A 23,971-nucleotide genomic window follows, 5' to 3' on the forward strand; every position below is an offset into this window, starting at 1 on the left:
TGCGTATATTTGATGACTAGGCTACTGTGTCTATGCATGCTCCTTGTATAATTTAGATTTTTGCAAAATGTATTGCAACACGCATTTCCTGTGCAAAAAATAATTGCTTACTTCATTATTTTCTGGCATTTTCTGCACTTGAGTTACTGTGTATTTATATACTGTCTATCTTAATCAACTTCTTCCAAATAAAAGTATTAAGAATAAGGGAAGAGTGTATCACTTGTTTTTTTCTATGGATGTTTGAAGCAAATTGGATCCACTTGTTGGACTAACATATATATATATATATTATAACATATATATTATATACAACAGATTTTGTTTTGCTGACAAACAGTATTACTGCCCTTTTGTTACATATTTTTCACATATAACTGTATATAGATTTATATTTTTCTTTCATTTTTCGTATTAATATTTTCTCATAAGATTCTTTTTAATCAGAATTTTAATACATTCTCTTGGTAAATAATTGTATATCATGTGACAAAAGCATTGAAAATATCCCAATACGATGTTTTCATCCTTCCAATGAATTTTATTTCATCACACTTTTTTGACTGGTTAATAGAACAAAAAGTAGAAAAAAATTAATACTGTACATATTATATGCTTCGTTGTTTGTCTGTTTTGCATAAACTGTGCATTACTTGGGACACATTTAGTCTATATTCTAACATTTGATGGTCTAAGAAGAGGAGACTAGTCTGTAGATGTTCTATTACATGATCTTTCTTACGATGTAGAACCAAGGGAGTAGATGTCATTTATGACCTTTAAGGACAAATAAATAATTTCTTGGTTCTACAGCCAACACACATAAGATGACTATGTATATTAGTCTAAAATTATTATGATGTATACCTAGATTTTCATGTAAGATTTGTTTTCTTGGCACTTTAGCGAGCTTTGTCGATCAAGGTACACTGTATTAATGATTAACTAGCTGTAGACATAACAATTAAATGGGCATTTCACAATTGTGTTAAACATTTATACATGTTTATGTGCTGTTATTTGTTTAAAACTGAACTTTGCTTAACAAGGATTTCAGTTGGTATGATTTGTTTCTAAACTTTCTGTTTTAATTTCATCCCCTTTTCTTAATGCTTTCTTAAGTCACCTCTGGTAAGCAAAGGTCACTGAATTCAGCAAATAAGGGTGTCTGTGTATCACAAAGTTATAAGCCTCCTGCACTGGGTTTTGTTGAATTAAGAAGTAAAAAGGGAGCGGATTTATGTGTATTGCCTGCAAAGCATGTCTGCCACAAGGGGACTACTTTGATTGCCGTCGATCCTGATCAATTACTTTTGAAATACTGTGGAGTTTTGGATCAAAGGTCTAGGTCATTGTGACCTTTACTAGCAGTATTATGGGCTTTTTCACTTACCATAAGTAACTGTTAAACAACTTAAGTTTTCAAACTTGGTAGGTTCATTGGTCATGGTCATAAGTTGACCCGCATTGATTTGGTTATCAATAAATCAAAGGTCAAAATCATGATGACCTTAAATAGAAAACGTATGGATGCTCCCAACATGCAACACATTCAATTCTAGCATTACTGCGTGTTGCTATTTTCATTGGCTAGTGTAAAAATGATGAGTCATTGTCAAAGCCGATAAGTGTCATCACCCAAAAACTTAAGTATTTGACCTTAACTAAATCAACATTTTAGATATTTACATGCGACTTAATAGTCATAATACCAGTGCCACCACATACGTAAGTTAGCATGGCTTTTGATGACTGTCGAGTTATGTCCATTGACTTAGATAAACAGACAACATAACATTACATTTCTTTGTCCTTTAACCCAAAATGCATTATTTATTACCAGGGGTGTAAAAAGCATACTCACTTTTCTATGCTTTCTTCTAATTGTTTTGTTGGGTTCTGGGGTGTGTTTGGATGATTTTGTTAGAGAGAATAACATCAGCGAGGTGAATTTGAAGACCTATTGGTCAAATCTTGAGTTAATTGTATTAAAATATTTAGATTTTTCTGTCACTAGTTTTCAAATTTTTCGATAATATGTTTATTTCATAATATGTGTCAAAATCAATGGAAATATGACCTGTGGAGGAAGTTAATATCATTATCTGATTAAAGAATGACCATGATGTGTAGAATTTTATTTGCAATATTTATTCTAAAATACCTCCTATTGCTTGCATATGGAGGACAATATTTTGAAGAAAGTTTTAAAGTCATTTCTACATTCACATGGTTCATTTTCTTGGATGATGTCACAATGTTTTTGTTATGATACCTCTTACTGTAGATAAGAATAATTTTAGCATGACAATTATAATCAATCACACTGCTTTGTTAGTAATTCCAAATGTATTTTCAAGCTAAGCCTAGTCAAATAAGTTCAACACAAGTATTTCAATTATATCTGATAATGATATTTTTGTATCATTTTCCGCAAAATCATTTTTTTTAAATATATCTCAACTAACTTCCACCTAACCAATTTAGTTTCATTTTGATATATCATACATGTATATCAGTTTACTCTATCTTGCAGTTACTTCCCCTTAAACTACAGTAATCACTGCCATCATGCAAATCCTATGACAAAGTTAAAATATCATTGAACACATGAAGATGCCAAATCTTGAATTTTGAAAATTAAAAGGAAACATTGTATAAAAGTGATAAAAAAAAAAAAAAAAAAAAGGTTACGGTGCTTAAATTTGTATTTTTGTATGTATGTCGTGGCATTGATTTTTCTACTTTAAAGTGGAGATGACTGCATATTTAACTAACCTCTAAAAACATTCTAGACTGGTTTGTAGTATTTTTTTAACAAATCAATTTTTGACTGGTTTCTTCAGGAGATGGAAATTGCTGCTGGCGACCAGGCGGATGAAGGAACAATCATGAAGCCAACGTCGGTGATCAAGCCGCTGAACAAGATCATCAGCGAGCATAAGGATGTGGTGAAGATCGTGATTCAGCTGAACTCGATCATCTCGACCTTTAAGACAGACGTCCATGAGGTGGTGGAGGGATTTGCCCACTACAGCCACCTGTGGGAGAAGGTAGGACATAGTTGTGGAAATAATGAATGCATTGCTGTATTTTGTTATCAGATAAAAGATGGAGGTAGTCATGGAAATAGTAGAGAAATTACTGTGTTTTGTTGTCTGATAAGAAATGGTGGTAGTCATGGTAGTAATAGATGCATAACATTGTCTACATTGATTGTAGTTCTGCAGCCATTTGTATAAACTTGCATTACTTTTCCGGTTTGGTCAAAGTTAGCGAAAATGTTTATTCATCAAATCACTGAATGTGCAAACTAGATGATAAATAACCTCTGAACAAATTATCAGACGCTTTATACGATAACTTATTGGCAGCAGCTCAGATGGGTATGAATTATACTACAAGGGCGTTGGTGTTTGTTTTGAGAATAAAATTGACAAAAAATAATTCAATTCCATGTATTAGCCAATCCGCTCTACAGTTCAATGAAACAATTGCATTTGTTTAACTTAACAAAGAAAGATTAACCTAAGGCACTTGAATAATTATATTGAAATAAGTCCCCTGTTTCTGTTTCAGAGCCCGGAGGAAGCTGTCAAGGAGTTCATGGAGGAAAAGCCCATTATGTCCGAGATGGAGCAGAAAATCAAGTACTACCAGGTAATGACATTCAGTAATGGTATAGAAATTATTGTGACATAAGCAAACGTTTCCGCAGCAAATTTTATCAGAATTATTTTGCAAATTTTCAAACAATTTATTGAAATTCACAACTGCACTATTTCTTATGGACTTAGTAATTTGGCCTCACTTGATATTTTAGCAAAGTTTCAATAGGCTATAATGTAATCTGCAAAGTCTTATGATATTTGTTTTTAAATATCAGCATTTGGCATCTCATAAATATATTTAGGGGTTCAAACAGCTGATAATTGTCAATCCTGAAATACCGTGGTAACCTTAGGAATCTGTTTGAGTTAGGAGGGAATTCATACCCAAAACAGGGTAAAGGTGCTTAGAACATTTTTGAAATTGTTTCCAAAGTCATAGTCTGAAGTTAAAAGCTCTCAATCCTGAAATCAGGATTGATCCTGAACTTTAGTAAAACAAAAAACATAGTATGCAAACAAAAAACACATCATGGGCTGCGCCATTCTATTTATAGTTAATGGAAACCATGACCTTATACTACCCTATTAATTTATTCAAAACTGCTGTAAAACTGATTCTGATTGTTGCAATCCCTATAATAGAGCCCTATGGCCATTGTTCATAAATACTCAGAACAAAATCAAGCCCTTTAAGCTAAATACATGTATAACAAAACTCCACTTTGATCCGTTGTGTAGCGTCTGGAGACTGAGCTAGAGGAGATCCAGCCCTCATACCGCGTGGGCTCCGTGACCTTCATGTCCGACCCCCTAAAGCTTGCCCTGATCACCGAGGCCCGTAACTGGAAACTGGCGTTCTCCAAGGCCCTGAACGACAAGTGTGCCCAGGACATGGATGAGATTCTAGACTTCACAGATAACCAGGTACGTGGAGCATGGATTTGATTGGAGCAGTTTTTTTATTTAAGTAAAATCTTGATTGATTTGTACCAGTACCAGAAAGTATTCATTGTTTTGATTCTTATAACAAAACTAATGTATATGTATTGTACAATTGTAGCCTCAAAACTTTTGTGTACATTTACCCACTCTTTCTACCCCTCTTTTAAACTACTTAACCAGGAATAATTTCTATTACTACCAGATGAAGAAGCTGTCCCGCCCAGTGAAGGACCTTGACGACATTCGCTCCCAAATGGCCTCCCTTGCAGAGATCCGCGAGGCTTCAATCCGTATTGACATGACAATCCAGCCAATTGAAGAGGCATATGCTATGCTAAACAAGTACAACATTTTCTTCAACGACGGCAATGCTGAGAGAGTGGACTCGCTGTCGTATGGCTGGAAGAAGCTGAACACCCAGTCTCGTGAGGTGCAGGACAACCTCCTTGAGATTCAACCCCAGTTCAAGGCCAACCTGCTGTCTGGCGTGGAGCAATTCATGGTGGACCAGACCGCGTTTGTCAGTGACTATGACGTCACGTAAGTGATAGTTTTATACATTTAAAGCAATAAAAAGTTTCATTTCTTGTAAAATGAAGTGGTTTTAAATATGGTTAAGTTGAAGTCATGCTGCATTATCTTGTTTTACACTCAAAAACAGTTTGCCCTTAAATGCAGATTACAAATATACTTACTGACATATTATCATAATCTTTTCTCTTTAAAAATCTTATATAAAGTTGTACACTTATGAGTCTATCTAGAAGAATCGAAGATTCATCTTACCTTTATTCAGGGGCCCCATGGTTGATGGTATCGAGCCTCGCGAGGCGTCAGACCGCCTCAACATCTTCCAGGCCAAGTTTGACGAGCTGTGGCGCAAGTACATCACCTACTCTGGCGGGGAAGAACTCTTTGGCCTTGCTGTGACCCCGTACCCTGAGCTACAGAGGATCAAGAAGGAGTTGAACTTGCTACAGAAGCTTTACTCACTGTACAATGTGGTTTTGGAGAACGTGAACGGCTACCAGGACATCACCTGGGTGGAAATCGACATTGAGAAGATCAACAACGAACTGCTTGACTTCCAGAACAAGTGAGTGCTCTTAATAATGGTTCTGGGAATTATTATCGTACATTCTGGAAATTGGGAAAGGAGTTTTTGGAAATATGTTTGAATACAGGAGTAATTTGATTTGATAATTGGTATTTAAAAAATGATAAACAAAAAGGTCAAAACTGCAACTTATATTTTATTCAAGATTTTAATTACTTAAAAATCAAACCCTACTCTTAAATAATACATTCACTGATATATTTTGTAAACGATCTCACCTAGGTGCCGTAAGCTTCCTAAGGCTCTGAAGGAATGGCAAGCTTATGAGGAGTTGAAGAAGACGATTGACGACTTCAACGAGACTTGTCCCCTGCTTGAGATGATGGCAAACAAGGCTATGATGACCCGCCACTGGGAGAGAATCTCACAGATCACAGGACACTCATTTGATGTGGATGCGGATAATTTCTTACTACGTAACATTATAGATGCCCCTCTGCTGCAGAACAAGGAAGATATTGAAGATGTGTGTATCTCGGCAGTGAAAGAGAAGGACATTGAAGCCAAGTTGAAGGTTGTAGTTAATGACTGGAGCACACAGACTCTTCAGTTTGGCAACTTCAAGACTCGTGGGGAGCTACTGCTTAAAGGTGGGAATTAATTTGAGTACAGTAAAATGTTTGTTTGCTTAATTCACTGTCTAGCTTATTGTAGAATCATGCTTAACTGATCTGCTGTTAAAAATGATAAATGGTACATGCACTTTATGCATACATGTTGATAAAGTCATTTTTTACAACAATTTAAAATGTTTAACTGTTGAGACTTTGATATTGTGTGATAAGAAAGATAAACAACATAAATATGAAAAAAATCTAATTGTTGGTACATTCTCACACATGTAATTCTTTTCCCGCCAGGTGATACCACGTCAGAGACAGTGGCATTGATGGAAGACAGCTTGATGGTGCTCGGCGGCTTGCTGAGTAACCGTTATAATGCCCCCTTTAAGCCGAAGATCCAGGAGTGGGTCCAGAAACTTACGGGAACCACAGAGATCATTGAGAACTGGCTCGTTGTGCAGAACCTCTGGATCTACCTGGAGGCTGTGTTCGTAGGCGGTGATATCGCCAAGCAGCTGCCTCAGGTAAGGCCTGAGTGAAATGGATCTGAAGAAGTAATCTTCAATAAGTTAACAGTGTCTGAAATAACACAAATGGAAAGAAAATTCAAAGGCATGTCACAAGTTTTTTAAAAAACATCCTTAACAAATTAAAAAAATTCATTTACATCAAACTCAGAGTCAAAGCATATTGATTAATATTAGTTAGAAACATTCATTGACTACTTACATGTTTATTTTATCTTTATTATCCGAAAAGTCCAATTATTTATAACCCTCAACCCACAGGAAGCGAAGAGGTTCAGCAACATTGACAAATCCTGGCTGAAGATCATGCAGCGTGCGCATGAGAACCCCAATGTTGTCCAGTGCTGTGTGGGGGACGACACCATGATGCAGCTGCTTCCCCACTTGCTTGAACAGCTGGAGATCTGTCAGAAATCGCTGACAGGATATCTTGAGAAGAAACGTCTTGTCTTTCCCAGGTTCTTCTTCGTGTCCGACCCGGCCCTGCTGGAGATTCTCGGTCAGGCTAGCGACTCCCACACCATTCAGGTGGGTGGAAATGTTTTGGTTTAGTTAGTGATTGGGGTGAAGCTGACATACTTGCTTGTAATATACATGTAGAGAAAATAATCCCTGCCAATTGTTATATTTACATTGTCATTATTGAATTACACCTGGAGTTTGTATTGTATTGTCATTAAGATTCAAAGCCTTAGGGTTTTGATAAAACAATACATTATAGCCTTTGTGTATATTCAGAATGATTAAAAGCATTTTTCTGTGAGAACAAATTGTCAATTATGAACCATTTTTCAGAACCATCTGCTGTCAGTGTTTGACAACACACGCCTTGTGACGTTTGATGAGAAGGTTTACGACAAGATTCTTGAGATCAACTCCCAGGAGGGGGAGACAGTGCCACTGGATGCTCCAGTTATGGCTCAGGTACAGGATTATAATGAAGCCTTGCATTTCTCAAGAACTGTGTAACTGTAAAATTAAAACTGTTCTATTGCCAAACAAACTAGCTTACACAGAAACTGTGTTAATATGAGAGTTTTATAAAAATTAAACAGAAAAGATAATGAAGATCAACTACTCCACTTATACCAATAATGAAAAATCTTATAATAAGTAATGGCCTGTGGGTAGCCTTCCATGCCCTTTTCTTAATGTATGTGATTGAAGTTTTTGCACATTTTCATTAAATATTTCACAAAATTCGACCTTCTTCCAGGGCAATGTGGAGGTCTGGCTTGGTGAACTGCTGAACACATCGAAGCGATCAATTCACGGTATTATCCGTATGGCCAGTATTGCCATGGGAGATCCTTCCTTCAACCTCATCGAGTTTGAAAATGACTACCCTGCACAGGTAAATAAAGGGGATGTTAAATGTCATGCTGTTAAAATCTTAATATTTTATTGATACATACATCTCTTGCCAGATCTAGATCTTTAAACTTCCATGTTTATTCACTTTAAACCAAGCTCTGCTTTTGCAAATTACAACAATATGACTTTCCTAATTATATTGTCATGCAATTTGATATGTAATAAAAATCCTATTTTGTGTGTGATATCAGTTTTGATAGTAATAGCCACACTTTGTTCAATGCTTGGCAAGGCGATATTTACTATCATATATTCATTCTTTTTTAAAATGTAGGCTTGTGCTGGTTTTAAGTCTTGAAACAGCCATTTTTCCACAATTAAGGTAATTTGAAATGAAATTGGTATGCAATTTAACATTCCCTGTTTCTCCCGCCTGCAGATTGGTCTTCTGGGCATCCAGATGCTTTGGTCACGTGACGCAGAGGAGGCTCTCACAAACGCACGCACAGACAAGAAAGTGATGCAGAATACAAACCAGAAATTCACGGACATGCTCAACACACTGATCCAGATGACCACACAGGAGTTGAAGAAGATTGAGAGGACAAAGTATGAGACCCTGATCACCATCCACGTCCACCAGAAAGACATCTTCGATGACTTGGTACGCGTATTACCTCTATTGATATTTTTATTAAGAAAACAATTGTGATATTGTTATAGCCATGTCATGACTTTTGACAACCCCTAGCCCTAACTTAATAATTGTTCGAAGATATTTAAATGAAATTTTATACAATGCTACCATTGCCAATACACACATCCATAGCAAGAGTCTTGCTTAAATTAGTGTCTAGTTATCCCTCAAATGAGAAGAATGTGTAAATATTCAGAGTTACTGGAAAGACTTGAGTTATAATCCTCTGTGTGTTTACAGTCCATGCCAATGTGGAACCCTGGAATTGTACTGCTAGACAGATAATTTAGACAATAGTATTTGGATCAATTTGAAAGAAATAAAATGATCTTGACACTGCTTAATAACTAAAAATGGAACGATTATTTAATTATTAGGTGAAGATGCACATCCGATCACCTGGAGACTTTGAGTGGCTTAAACAGTCCCGGTTCTACTTTATTGAGGACACTGACAAGTGCCAGATCTCCATCACTGACGTAGACTTTATCTACCAGAACGAGTTCCTTGGGTGTACCGAGCGTCTTGTGATCACACCACTTACTGACAGGTTTGGCAATACAATATTTATGTATTTTCTTTATAAAGTAATGTTTGGAATTTATTTAAGCCCTTTATGCCTTCAGGTTTAAAAGCAATCAAATTAGCTTATGATAGGTCGATTGTTCAGAACTTTCAGAACATAATTTTGTTAAAGTTAACAATATTGTTAATACCACTGTTGTTAACTTTCTAATATATACTACTATATAAGTAGTGACGTAGACCCACTGATAAATACAGTTGCTACATATGAAGATGTTATCATTGATGCTTGAATTATGATGATATTCATTTACAGATGTTACATCACCCTGTCCCAGGCTCTGGGCATGTCCCTGGGAGGCGCCCCGGCCGGGCCTGCTGGTACCGGTAAAACAGAGACAACAAAGGACATGGGTCGCTGTCTCGGCAAATATGTGGTCGTCTTCAACTGCTCCGATCAGATGGACTTCAGAGGTCTTGGAAGAATTTACAAGGGTAAGCATGATTAACAGGATTGATAAACACATGACAATTTTATCAACAGGTGTACAACATAAAATGAGAAGATCTAAGAATGAGGTAAATTTGAAAATTCAAATAAACCTATTGTGACCTTCCAATCAACTCATTTTCTTTTACAAATCTCACATAGGGACCAAGAATACATGATCGCCTTGTTGATTAAATGACTCCTGCATGATTCATGAAAATCAAATTTTAGGAACAACAAACATACAACATAAAATTTTGTTTATTACTACTAGGCTTAGGTAATCTTGAGCCAGACTTGTGCTTTTTTACCACTGCTATAAAGGTAAAGAACAAAAGTTGGAAGTGATTGAGCGCTCTAAAGATTGTTTATGTTTTACATAAATAAGGAGACAAGCCTCTTTTAAAACAAATATTAACTTTATCGAGTTTGAATAATAAGAGGTGTCCACTGTTTCCTTGCAGGTCTTGCCCAGTCTGGCTCCTGGGGTTGCTTTGACGAGTTCAACCGTATTGAGCTGCCTGTGTTGTCTGTGGCTGCCCAGCAGATCGCCATTGTCCTGCTGTGTAAGAAGGAGAGGAAGTCGTCGTTCATCTTCACTGACGGAGATAACGTTGACATGGACATGGAGTTCGGCATCTTCCTTACCATGGTATGGGGCAAATATTGTATTGAATACCATGGTACAGGGCAAATATTGTATTGAATACCATGGTACGGGGCAAATATTGTATTGAATACCATGGTACAGGGCAAATATTGTTTGGAATACCATGGTACAGGGCAAATATTGTATTGAATACCATGGTATGGGGCAAATATTGTATTGAATACCATGGTATGGGGCAAATATTGTATTGAATACCATGGTACAGGGCAAATATTGTATTGAATACCATGGTATGGGGCAAATATTGTATTGAATACCATGGTATGGGGCAAATACTGTATTTAATATACCGATGTTAATATCCATAGGAATAAAAGTGAACAATAATAATGATAGTACCATGGGCTGTTGCAAAAGACTTTATTTGTTTAGATTGCAATGTTATTAATGATATAAATTATCAGAAAAGTATTATATTGTCCATTATGCTGAAGATGCTTACCATTTAAAATAAAACAACTTACAACTGATTCATCCCTTTCCCAGAACCCCGGTTATGCTGGAAGACAGGAGTTGCCAGAGAACCTGAAGATCAACTTCCGTACAGTGGCCATGATGGTCCCCGACAGAGGCATCATTATCCGTGTGAAGCTTGCTGCTTGTGGTTTCCAGCAGAACATAATTCTAGCCAAGAAGTTCTTCACTCTCTACAAACTGTGTGAGGAACAGCTCACCAAGCAGGTATATATTTGACCTTCACCTGTCATTAGCTGACATTTACTTGACATTCATTTGACCTTCAGCTTGTACAAACTCTGAAGAACACCTAACCGAGCATATATGCCAAAATTTGCATATCCTTTAATTGAGCTTTGCCTGACCTTTAGTCGACCTTATATGAACTTTACGCTGAACATATTATGTTAGCAGTAGCTAATCAAGCAGGTATGCTGACCTTCATATGACCTTCACCTTGTATAAAAAAAACTCTGACAAGCAGTTAACCAAGTAGGTATGCTGACCTTTACCTTCATAACTATGACCTTCACCTTGGATACTTGGTGGTTTAAGCTTTAATGTGTATGCTGACTGGTTACACCTTTACACTTGTTTATAAGATATGATTTTTTTGGTATTCAACTGTTCTTTTACTGTTTCCTTGTTTAATATAAATCTGTTTGTCACACCATTTGAGCAACTAAATGATCAATTGAGGATTATTGATTGTCCCTTTTAACCGAAAAGTTATATAGGTTATATATTGTTTTACTTTATTATCTTTTATAAAATGTATGCACTGATTAAGGCTAGGGTATCATAAGAAGAAATAACATGTAACAATGCTTTCTGACTTGGAATCAAAGGAATATTGCTCAGGTTTAGTTGTAAGTACACATTGTGGTAAAAATGTTGATGGACCAGTTTTCACACCAATATGTATGTACGTACAAAGCACCAAGTATTGCACATAGTGTTCATTGTTACAATGTCAAAGTATGCATGTATGATGTGTCCAAAATGCTTTTAAAGGTTTAAATATATATATATAGGTTATATATTTCTATGTTTGCCCATATATCAGAAAATCCAAGTTTTACAGTAAGACAAACACATGTTATAATGTGTTGGTTAAATTTTCTTTAAAGGGAACTTGCCATTCTGTAGTATAATAAAAAGAAATGACTTAAGAATTTGTAAAACAGTTATAAATATGATTCTTTCAATAGATTTAATATAAAAATTGTATTCAAATTGTTTCATATCAGTGATTTATGGATGTTTGTTTTCCTACAATTTACACATAGCAAACATTACCACATTCCAGTCGTATTACATCTTTGGTCTGCATAACATCCTGTCATTTTTGTAAGATCATATCCATAACTTATTGATTCATTGTTTGTGCTACAATGTACCAACATGTCCAACTCCAGGTGCATTACGACTTTGGTCTGCGTAACATCCTGTCTGTGCTGCGTACCCTCGGAGCATTCAAGCGTGCAAACCCTGACGATGCTGAGATGGTCTGCGTCATGAGAGTCCTGCGTGACATGAACCTCTCCAAGCTGGTGAGAAACATAACATCATTATCTTATCTTATCTTATCATAACATCTGATTATCTCAAAATTAAATGATACATGGAATCCCAGTATTAGTATGACTTTTATAATACTACATGATCATATTTAATAATAAAAAACAGCTGTCCCTCCCTTTTCATTCATGTGATACTTGCGCGAAAATGAATCTTTCTAAGATGAAAATATTAAAAAATTATTGGGCTTTGTGTGTCTTATACAAGGTTTTACATTGCTTACCATTAGTCAAATTATTGCTTTTCAGAAAGTAAACTAACCATTTCATGATTGTTTGTTCCCTACCCTAGGTTGATGAAGATGAGCCCCTGTTTATGTCGCTGATTGATGATTTATTCCCTGGAATTGTCCTCGACAAGGCAGGCTACCCAGAGATGGAGGCCTCCATCGAGAAAAAGGCAAGAGTTGCTTCCCTTCAATAATCCCTCACTTCGGTCTTGAGTGCTTTTTGTTAAGGTCTTCTAACCAATTTGTGGTAGAATTAAACTAAATTAGCTTTCTATAACAATCTGTCTGTTACTTAAATGGGTTCCTTTTGTTTCTGGAAAAGTTCTCAACTTCTATGTTTGCAACAAATTATTTTTTAACTAATTCAAATTTCTTTTAGTAATGACTGTTTAATAAGATATTGAATTTGAACTTCTCTTCTCTAACTAATAGCAAGTTGATTTATCTAATAACTGGATCACTAGCTTGTCGCTAACAAGATATTTTTGAGGTACAGGTAGTATATCACACAACTTTTCATTTGTTTCATAAAATTATTTCAAATGGTATCCTAAAATTCAGCAAGTTTTATCAAGGAATACTTTTTTTCTATGCTAAGTCATAATTGCTAATTTTAGATAAAGGAAACACAGGTGCAAAGGGATGCCAGGGTAACCATTGTTGGAATAACTTCTCCTTAATTCCAAATATTTATTTAGTTGTCCAGTGAACGTGTGGTGACATGTGTGGTTATTTGGTATCATCAGTTTCATCGTCATTGTTGTTGCGCATTCAATTTCTTTAAATCATGTGTTACAATGACTACATATATGTGCAAGTTATAAAGAATCATTTACTTAATATATATGATCTACCATGAATTAAACTACAGATTAATTATTTAGATAAATGTTTACACTTCAGATCTAAGAATTTCAAAATTGTTTTTCTATATTTAATAGAATCTACATTTTATACATGTAGCATAACAGACTGTAGCACTTTTCTTTTAAATTGCTGATGTATTTGCATACAAGTTTTTGCACATTTATTGTTTATTCATCTTATATTGTATGTGTCTTTTAACTTGTCCAGCATGTTCAACCTTATAGACATTGTATTATTCCGATCACCATGTATGATAGAATAATATATCATTCACAAGTAGTTTATCACATTTTTTTCTTGTATTCGGCAAGTTTAATTCCATGCACAAAATGCTGTATAAACATGTATATATGCATGGTGTTTTTTTGTATTTTTGATTACAATCGATCTCAATTGTTGTGATTTGTTGAGGGTCTTATATGTAGGATCTTACATGTATTGCGATATAATACAAACAATTGTGAAACAAGTTTACGAAGAATTCACTTTTTAGTTAGGATGTTAAACTTTGTATTAAATAGTAACAAATATAAGATTCTAATTATCATATGACACATTTGTCGCCAAAAAGAATATTTTATTCATTGTTCGTTAAAATTAAGTAGAGCAAAATGAAGTCAATGTCAAGTTATAGTACACTAATGTAATAATACAAGAAAATGCCTAACAGTTGTATTACACTCAAAGCAGGCAAGGTATGTCATTTGTTAAAATGGGATATGTTCAAAAGATATGATGATATGACAGGAATGGCATGTTCAAATTTTATGTTTTGATAAACCCTGTTTGTACAAATAGCAATACAAAATGATGATGTAACAGTGTACTGCTATTTTATGATATATTGTATTCCAGCAGAACCCTGCATGTGATCTCAGGCATTAATTCTGTTGATCATTTCTATGTTGCTGCATATATTCATTAACATGCTTGAATGCTCATTAATTTGTCCCAATCATTTTACATATAAGTATACTCTATACCCTCAGGTTGCAGAGGCGGGGCTGATTCACCATGCCCCCTGGGTGTTGAAGCTCATTCAGCTGTTTGAGACTCAGCGTGTACGTCACGGTATGATGACCCTCGGACCCTCCGGTGCAGGCAAGACCAAGTGTATCCACACACTCATGAAGGTCAGTTAATAATCACATATGAATCAACTGAATTGTCTTTTAGTTTATCAAATTTCAACAAGGCCCATAACTGAGGCTGTTATAAGAATTGGTTAAGCCGCTTGGTCGATTGAAAAAGACAAATATGATTAAAGACGAGGGTTGGAATTTGCTCGGCCACACTCTGGTCTTTTAAATGATGCATGTCAACTTTTTTAACATCGAAAATATTTAACTCTCAATCTTGTTTTTCTACTGAGAACTTTATTATGTAACTTTTAGAGAATGATACAAAAAGCAATAACCAAGATATTGCACAGGTTAATTTGTAATTATTTCCATCCTGGCTGGAATCTTTCATAACAATCTAATGGTTTTATTTGATCACATGTATTCATGTTCATGTATTGCCCCTTGCCCATTTTCAGTCAATGACAGACGTTGGCGAACCTCACAAGGAAATGCGTATGAACCCAAAGGCCATCTCAGCCCCACAGATGTTCGGGCGTCTAGATGTGGCAACTAATGACTGGACGGACGGAATCTTCTCCACTCTTTGGAGGAGGACTCATAAAACTAAAAAGGCAACCTAACACTTTAATATACTTACTATTAAGTATTTTAAAAATTTAGACTTAAAAATAAATTTGAGATAAAAATGCACAACAATTTTGTAAATTGTTCCCATTTGTTTCAGTACAGTCATTTTTCTAACCAGTGTGTTCGTTGCAGGGTGAACACGTGTGGCTTGTACTTGACGGTCCAGTGGACGCTATCTGGATTGAGAACCTCAACTCTGTACTGGATGACAACAAGACCCTCACCCTCGCTAACGGTGATCGTATCCCTATGGCGCCAAACTGTAAGATCATCTTTGAGGTACACAACATTGATAACGCCTCCCCTGCCACCGTGTCCCGCAACGGTATGGTGTTCATGAGCAGCTCCATTCTCGACTGGGATCCTATTTTGAAAGGTAATGTTAAAGAAAGGTGTACGTTAACATGTGCATTGTTTGTTAAGCTAGTTGGCATATTCATTGATTTGGCCTAAAAATGTTTCCTTTTATGGCCACTCCTATGATCTTCAATGTCATAGAAGTATTGATCACTAGGATTTTTCCATCCTTTTGTGTCCATTATATGATTTAATATTATAAATATGATATGATGTTTTATTCCATACCTGTGTAAATTTACATCTTGAATTTTGTGCAGGTTGGCTGTTGACAAGGTCTGCAAGCCAGCAGACTATAATCTTCGATGTGTTTGAGCAGCTGTTCCCTGTCCTCTACACCAACATCGTACAGTTCATGGAACCAAAGATGGATGTATGTACTCTGAACGTCTTTCATATTTTGTTAACCTCGCACCTCATTAAACCCCCAGAGAGACATATCTTGTGACTTAATATATCAGTGGCGTTTGATGCGTTCCTTCGAGTCCTTTCCCATCCCAAATAAATGTTGTGTTATTATTCTTTGCCATTTCTGTTACAATTTACTAGGGCTAACAACAGTTATGTCCCTTGATGTAGTTAAAATTGTCTGAATAATCTCGTGACTATGTATTTCCAAAAGTATTACAATTACACATATTGAACGTTGGTCCCCATCGGCTGTTGTGCTCCTGCCATTTCTTTCACATTTCACTCCCTTATTCCAGAACTTGGCATTTAAATAATCCTGTGTCCAGGCAGCCTCTCGGGGTGTTTGTCATGACTGTGATAGGACTTGTTTTGTGTAATAATATCTGTATGAAGAACTAAATGCAAATTAAAGTAAATTTATTGTCATGCAAACTTAAAAATAATGTGAAGTTTATATCACTATTCTCCAGGTGTTGCAGTGCAACTACATTCGTCAGGCCATTGACCTCCTGGAGGGACTGATTCCAAAACGTGACGATAACAAGGAAATCCCCAAGGACCATCTCGAGAAACTCATCGTGTTTTCTCTCATGTGGTCACTTGGTGCCCTACTTGAACAGGCTGACAGGAAAAAGGTATGTGTGCCCTTTGAGTGTATCGAAAACCACAGTCTGTCAGTGCATGAACAGTAGATTGAGTCTTTGCTCTGGTTTGAGCATTTGTAAAATTAAATATGGTTTATGATAACCCAGATAGGTAGTCTATTCTAACAAGAATTAGATAGAGGGTTCTTTATAAAACTATAACTGGCCTTTGTCATTTTGCAAGCAGTATTTCTAGCCATTTTTATACAACAATTTTTAAGAAAAGAGGATAATGAAAACTTGAGTATCTGCATTTTCCAATGAAAATCTCTTCATTGTCTAAAGAGAAATTTACTGCTGCTATAATAAAATTTAAAGTAATTTTTCTCAGCTTGATTGAATGCATTCACGTGGTAAACCAAGAATTCCTTTCGTAACATAATTTACATATTGAACTTTTATCTTCATTAATATGTTCATTTGTTTATAAGTTTTCTTCATTGGTAAGTTTGAAATGGTATTACATCCCCCCATATCACTTTGAATGTTGTTTAGTTCACATTTTATTGTTGCACATTATTTTAGTAGACTGAGTAATGTATTCCACTGATATGGGGATGTATAGTGATTATTTTCACAGAAATTATTGTACAAAATGTTCATAAAACATATTTCCCTCACAAATATTATAACTGTTATGCATGCTCACTAACATTTACATTTTATTCTAAGTGTTTATTCTTTACCACGTTTCATCCCAGCTTCCTCTCCTGTTTGGTTTTTAATTGTGCATGACTTCTTGGAAAAAAATAGTGTACTTCAACCGATTGTTCAATTCACTTAAAACATAACCATCAACATTCAAATGTTGACAATATTTGTTTAAAAAGTGACAGATTTCTCTGCATTATAATTGTTGATTTATATATGATGTGATTTCTAAAACCCTCAGAAAATATCTGGCCACCATGCCAAGGACCCAGGTGTGAATCATGCGACGATGTTTTTCAAATTTTACAGAAATGTTTTGATTACATCTAAACTTCAAATAATTTATATGATAAAGTTCCATGTTTCGTTGTCCATTAATATAATATGCATAATATCTGTATCAATGTGGAGTGCCGCGGATTTCTGTCTCTTTACACCCATCCAATCTATTGCTGATTTAGAACTTGTACCAAAATATAGTTTTACCTCCACCGTTAGAATGAGAACATATTTGTAGATTATTGCTTCTGTAACCTTTCTTTGAATGAGACAAAAAATTTGCATAAGTGAGAGTGGTATAGATAGTTGATTGGTAGTTGCTTATTTTACTCGGCTTTGCACCATAAAAACATGATATTTATCTTATTAAATAGCAAACAACAATTCTCTCTCTGTTCACCTCCAGGTTGAAGACTTGATCAAACAAAACAGCTCGGTGCCCATGCCCACATTTGAAGGCGAGGACACGATATTTGAGTACGTAGTCGGTGAGACTGGGCAGTGGGAACACTGGTCAGACCGTGTACCACAGTACTTGTACCCCGACTCAGAAATCCCCGAGTATACAAGCATCCTTGTACCGAACGTTGATAACGTGAGGACAGACTTCCTCATCGACACAATCTCCAAGCAGGGCAAATCTGTCCTGCTCATTGGTGAACAGGTACGGCTGGAATTTCTGAAAAGTACTATAAAGATTGAATAAGTATTATATAGTAGCCAAATTTTGAAATAATGATTATACAATTCTATGGCAGCTTATGACCCTCATTTGCACTTCTCCTCCAGGGCACAGCAAAGACAGTGATGATCCAGGGCTTTTGTGGGAAGTATGACCCTGAGCTTCACATGTTCAAGAGCTTCAACTTCTCGAGTGCGACCACGCCGTTCATGTTCCAGCGCACTATTGAGGGGCTCGTGGACAAACGTATGGGCACCACTTACGGTCCCCCAGCTGGCAAGAAGATGACAGTGTTCGTTGATGACATTAACATGCCTATCATCAACAACTGGGGAGATCAGGTAAGATAATGGAACCATTTGATCTTTGAATTCATTAATGATATTAGATTCACAACTTCTTCTCAATGCTTTAATCAACTATGTGTTCTCTAGATATTAAAACAGATATTTCTATTTTCAGTTCGGTTTAATCATTTCTTCAATTTCATCATCAAAACAAACCAGGATTGCAGTTTTCTTTAAAAATTCTATTTCAGATCACGAACGAGATAACACGTCAGATGATTGAGTGGAAGGGTTTCTTCAACCTTGAGAAACCTGGTGAGTTCACCAACATTGTGGACATTCAGATGATGGCAGCCATGATCCATCCCGGGGGAGGCCGTAATGACATCCCTCAGAGACTCAAGCGACACTATAATATCTTCAACTGCACCCTCCCGTCTAACAGCTCCATTGACAAGATCTTCTTGACCATTGGCCAGGGCTACTTCATCACGGTAGGCTTGTTTACATGTTAATTTTTTTTCAATAATCATTTAATTCTCCTCCAATGATTCATTTAGATTTATTTTAGAATATATTTATACTAAGTAAAATTATTATGTACTAAAATTAAGAGTAACAAGAGTCACAGTTGCAGAATGATTTACTGTATAGTGAGATTACAGCCAGTAAATTGAAATTACTGTAAAAGCATATTGTTAATAATAGAAACAATGTTTCCAAGGTTACCTAAATGATTGAAAAACTGACAAAAGATATCTGAGAATAAACAATATAAATGTTATCCAATCAATATCAATAAAAAAAAGTTGTGTTTCCATAGAAACGTGGCTTCCCAGAGGAGGTGACAGAGATGATTGGAAACCTGGTGTTGGCGACAAGGAAAATCTGGCAGAAGACAAAGATAAAGATGTTGCCCACGCCGGCCAAGTTCCACTATGTTTTCAACTTGAGAGATCTCTCCAGAGTCTGGCAGGTATGACTCGTAGGGGAATAATAGTTTGTAATGATAGGGTACTAGTTTGTAATTCAGAAAAACTGATTTTCAGCTTGTCTGTTATTCAAATAAAAATATCACCCTGTTGTTGTTACAGATTAAGTTTTCTTAATATCCAACAATCATGAAAAGATTAAACACAGCCATTACTCTTCCACTTGGCTTTGTCATAATGTCAATGTTGGATATTTATCACCAGTCTTGAAATGTCAATGATGTTTATTGAAACTATTATAGAAATAAGTTACTCATAATTTTTCAAAAGAACATCTCTTTCACAGGGCATGCTTAACTGTACCAGCGAGATTGTGACCAGCATTGGCCTTCTCATGTCGCTATGGAAACACGAGTGTTTCCGTGTGATCTGTGACAGATTCACAGAGATGACAGACAAAGACTGGTTTGAGAAAAACATCAAACAGGTACGTCATATAATCCCAATTTTACGAGTTGTAAATTGTTTGCAAGAAAACCCATGTCAGAGTAAGAAAGTCATTACTTTATTTAAAATAAATGGAGCAAGAATACATCATACTCCAGAAATACAAATGTTATGATGACTTTGAAGTCATATAGTCAAGTGACTTAGACAACATTACAAATTTGAGGTTATATAGTTTTTATATAGAAATACTATACTATACTATTTTGTGCAACTATCAATAAAGATCTGCCATGCTCAGACCTTGCTGGCTGATATATATAAGAATAGTTATAGACTGTTTAACATTATGAAAAGAGTAATGTAAAGGTTAAATTGTATGAATATTTTTACACATCAAACTTTATAGACAATGATCATTATATACTACCATGCTTTGTAAAAATTGAACTGACAAGTTGTTGAGTTTCATGCAAAATATAAGAAGTTGTTTAATCCCAAAGCATGCATCATTCTACTATTTAGTATGCAATGTGTTTATATGGACTATTCTTTATTTACATCTCAGGTTGCGGAGGAGGAGTGTGGTGTTGCCGCGGCAACTGACATGGCACCAGAGCCGTACTTTGTGGACTTCTTCAGAGATGCTCCAGAACCTACAGGTACACAGAGGCAACAACGGGACTGGCTTTGTGGCATGATCACTCTGCAATTGGCTTGCAAGACTTCATGTTTTTGATTGGTTTAAAATTTTGGTTTGTGTTTCCCCGAGGGAAATATTTTCTTTGCTTCATTGCGCCATTGGAAGCCCCTTTGACATGATGAAAGAACAACATGCTTACTGGAGATGGAAAAAAGGTCTGACCTTAATGAAGGAATATTGTTTGAAAGAGAAGGTGGCTTAGAAACTGCCTTCCTTCAGCTTGAAGTTGGAAATTCCTGTTTTGTATTACTTACATCTCCATTGTCAGTGGTAGAGAGTTTTCCCTTGTTGAACCATTCTTCATATACTTTATTCAGTTAACCATTGTTTTCATTTACTCTTCTAGTGAATGTCTCAACTCTTCACACTGCTTGGCTTTCAATTTAAATGAATTCATGTTTAATATGTATGTACTGACGTTCTTAACAGCTGTAGATTATCGAGTGTAACTGTTTTCGATCCAAGATTTCCTCATGTCACAATTATTTCTGTTCTCATCATCTAAAATGAACAACATATTGATGTTCCAATGTCATTGCTTTTAAGGTTTTAAAAGCGTATTACCATTGAGGTATGGTCTATACACAAAGTAGTTGATACAGTCCTGTAGCTCAGTATGATATCCAAGTAGATGGGATAGAAAATAGTGATCTGGGCTATCAACTTATTATTATTTCATATATAGCATCTAAAGCTAAACTGTTATTTCTTTGTAAATATTTCTGCAAATCAAGCTTTATTTCATAGGTTTTAGAGTAGGGTGGGTTTTGGGTTTTCACTAGAACAAATGTGAATGTTACATAAAAATCAGATCTGCTTTGTCGTATAAAATTGCATCTTATGATAAGAGGGCTTTTTAGTTGCGCTTATAGCACATACATGCTTTGATAAATGTATGTTATAAAAAAAAATAGATTCAGAGCAAATAGGCAGAACTTGTATATTAGAAGTATTTCATATGCTGATAAAATTTACCTATAAATATATTATTGTAATGCTGATATATTTTACCCATACATGTATTAGTTAAGTCTTAAAAATGTTAACTACAGCATTGCCCGATGCTCCAGCCAGACAGCCAGGTAAAGGTCAGGTCTTGTATTGTGATGCACTGTGACCGTTTGAGTCTGTAATCACAGAGCATGTTGTACATTGTCATCCAAACAAATCCCACCTTGAAAGCATGTTACATTGATTGAATGTTTAAATGTAAGGATGTGAAATTGTGAAGGATGTGTCATTAGTTCTACATTGAGAACATGTTAACTTTCACAGTATTGCATGTTTATGATATGGTCATTTTTTTCACACACAATTTGCATGATTTGCTTCTAGAAATGTACTTGGTCTATAATGAGATGTTCATGACACAATAATTTACACAATGAGTTCAATCATGTCAAATAGTACAATAGTTCTTGCAGATGGGTAAGTATGGAAATGCATTCCTCAGTGTTACAAAATTCGTTGAACGTCGATCTGATTTTGACAAGACATATTTTCATAAAATTTTCAGATTCATCCTTACCACTCTTCCACACTCATGATCTTTTCATGTATTCTAAAACACAATCCTGAATTGTTTTAAATTTCCATTCATGGGCTTGTTTAAAAACCAGTTGTTGTCATGCCAACAGGTGATGAGCCTGATGATGCTGATCTCGATGCTCCGAAGATTTACGAGCCGATTCCATCCCTGAATGAGCTAGCAGAAAAGCTGAACGGTTACATGGAGCAGTACAACGAGACAGTTAGAGGCGGGAAGATGGATCTTGTATTCTTCAAGGTATGATAAATGCTGTTTTGTCACATTGGCATTTACTGATCCTGTGCAAAATCAAAAAGCGAAATGCCAATATGGTGAACCAAAGAGTGCATTGATATGAACCGATGAAGTTTTGCTCTGGACATGAGAACATTATTTTTGGTTTAACATGTATGAATATTGTTTTGATGTCATACATTCTGGCAAACATGTCTTGGTGTTTTCAAAAATCTGACAGTGTTATCAATGAACATACCATTTTGCCACAAAAACATGAATACATAAAATAACCTGGTTTGGCTGTTGACTTGTGACTTCATAAAATAATTTTTTGCCAGGATGCCATGACAAACCTGGTGAAGATATCCCGCGTGATTCGCACACCTCGAGGCCATGCACTGCTGGTGGGTGTGGGCGGGTCCGGCAAACAGAGTTTGACTCGCCTGGCATCCTACATTGCCACATACAAGACCTTCCAGATCACACTCTCAAGGTAGTTAAATATTACAACAATTAAATCATAGAAACTTCTCACGGAAAGGTCAGACCTGGAGCCGTATTCAATAAGCATCTTAGTGAATATTTTCAACTTAGTGAGAATTTCGTAATATTTGACATTGATTATTTTAAATACCCACTACTTTTCATCCGATTTATTCATATGCATATATTGTTTAGACCATTTTCTTGCTTATTTTCATACTTTTGGTGTACAAACATTGTTCGTTTTCTTAAAATTCAAATTAGAAAAAAGGCAATTTTTCACTAAGTTGAAAATTGTTACTAAGATGCTTATTGAATACGGCCCCTGGTCATAAATCGTGATTTGATGTATGACACTTTAAGTCAGAAATTTTGATAACTCTTCACTTGAAGAATAATACATAACACTGATTTTTCTCCTTAGATCAAACAATATGGGTGGACTTGTAAATAACCAATATATCTGTACTGCATGTCCAGGCAAGAGGACATAAAACTACTTTCTAATGAACAATTAATGCTGGCCCCTTGCCTTGTGCCCATAAACAGGGATTATTTTTGAATTTTCGATAACTGGGCTTGTCCCTGTATTTTTCATTGTATTATTAACATATTCTTGTTCCTATAGATCGTACAACGTGAGCAACCTGATGGATGACTTGAAGTACCTGTACCGCACAGCTGGCCAGGAGGGACATGGTATCACATTCCTTTTCACAGACCAGGAGATCAAGGATGAAGCCTTCCTTGAATACATGAACAACATTCTCTCATCTGGAGAGGTGCGTACTTATCGGCATTTTTTGCTTTCTGACTGAATTTAATTATGTTGGGCCAGGTAGATAAGCTGCTAACCCCAGACTCTTTTGCTGAAGAGCATGAAGAAGCGCTGTCTTATTTACAAATTATTGACATTCTGCATTCATAACTTTGTCATAATGTATCTACGTAAATACTATTGTTTTCATTCAAAAAGACAAAGTATTTAAGTAACTGTCTGTCATTCTTTTTCTAGAAAGAGGGAGACAA

At 35.8% G+C, this 23,971-nt stretch overlaps 1 protein-coding gene across 4 annotated transcripts in view; it reads left to right on the top strand.

The window, feature by feature from the left end:
- The window catches only part of LOC128236416 (dynein axonemal heavy chain 5-like), a 63,757-nt gene that overhangs the window by 19,392 nt on the left and 20,394 nt on the right, over nt 1-23,971 (top strand). For 2 of the 4 annotated variants that reach the window (XM_052951263.1, XM_052951264.1), the window contains 32 exons: nt 907-924; nt 2,847-3,053; nt 3,580-3,660; nt 4,350-4,535; nt 4,756-5,093; nt 5,350-5,649; nt 5,893-6,260; nt 6,531-6,757; nt 7,022-7,288; nt 7,556-7,684; nt 7,977-8,114; nt 8,514-8,738; nt 9,149-9,321; nt 9,613-9,791; nt 10,251-10,438; nt 10,943-11,137; nt 12,331-12,465; nt 12,785-12,892; nt 14,579-14,722; nt 15,130-15,285; nt 15,434-15,677; nt 15,919-16,031; nt 16,540-16,704; nt 18,050-18,307; nt 18,433-18,666; nt 18,864-19,106; nt 19,436-19,588; nt 19,891-20,031; nt 20,560-20,653; nt 22,332-22,480; nt 22,798-22,952; nt 23,571-23,724. In XM_052951263.1, the coding sequence (XP_052807223.1) occupies nt 907-924; nt 2,847-3,053; nt 3,580-3,660; nt 4,350-4,535; nt 4,756-5,093; nt 5,350-5,649; nt 5,893-6,260; nt 6,531-6,757; nt 7,022-7,288; nt 7,556-7,684; nt 7,977-8,114; nt 8,514-8,738; nt 9,149-9,321; nt 9,613-9,791; nt 10,251-10,438; nt 10,943-11,137; nt 12,331-12,465; nt 12,785-12,892; nt 14,579-14,722; nt 15,130-15,285; nt 15,434-15,677; nt 15,919-16,031; nt 16,540-16,704; nt 18,050-18,307; nt 18,433-18,666; nt 18,864-19,106; nt 19,436-19,588; nt 19,891-20,031; nt 20,560-20,653; nt 22,332-22,480; nt 22,798-22,952; nt 23,571-23,724 (5,865 nt within the window). The remainder of the gene's footprint in view (nt 1-906; nt 925-2,846; nt 3,054-3,579; nt 3,661-4,349; nt 4,536-4,755; nt 5,094-5,349; nt 5,650-5,892; nt 6,261-6,530; nt 6,758-7,021; nt 7,289-7,555; nt 7,685-7,976; nt 8,115-8,513; nt 8,739-9,148; nt 9,322-9,612; nt 9,792-10,250; nt 10,439-10,942; nt 11,138-12,330; nt 12,466-12,784; nt 12,893-14,578; nt 14,723-15,129; nt 15,286-15,433; nt 15,678-15,918; nt 16,032-16,539; nt 16,705-18,049; nt 18,308-18,432; nt 18,667-18,863; nt 19,107-19,435; nt 19,589-19,890; nt 20,032-20,559; nt 20,654-22,331; nt 22,481-22,797; nt 22,953-23,570; nt 23,725-23,971) is intronic. The other 2 variants (XM_052951265.1, XM_052951266.1) reach the window with 1 other exon arrangement.

Source organism: Mya arenaria, chromosome 6 (assembly GCF_026914265.1).
Source record: "Mya arenaria isolate MELC-2E11 chromosome 6, ASM2691426v1".
In the NCBI taxonomy this organism is placed as follows: Eukaryota; Metazoa; Mollusca; class Bivalvia; order Myida; family Myidae; genus Mya; species Mya arenaria.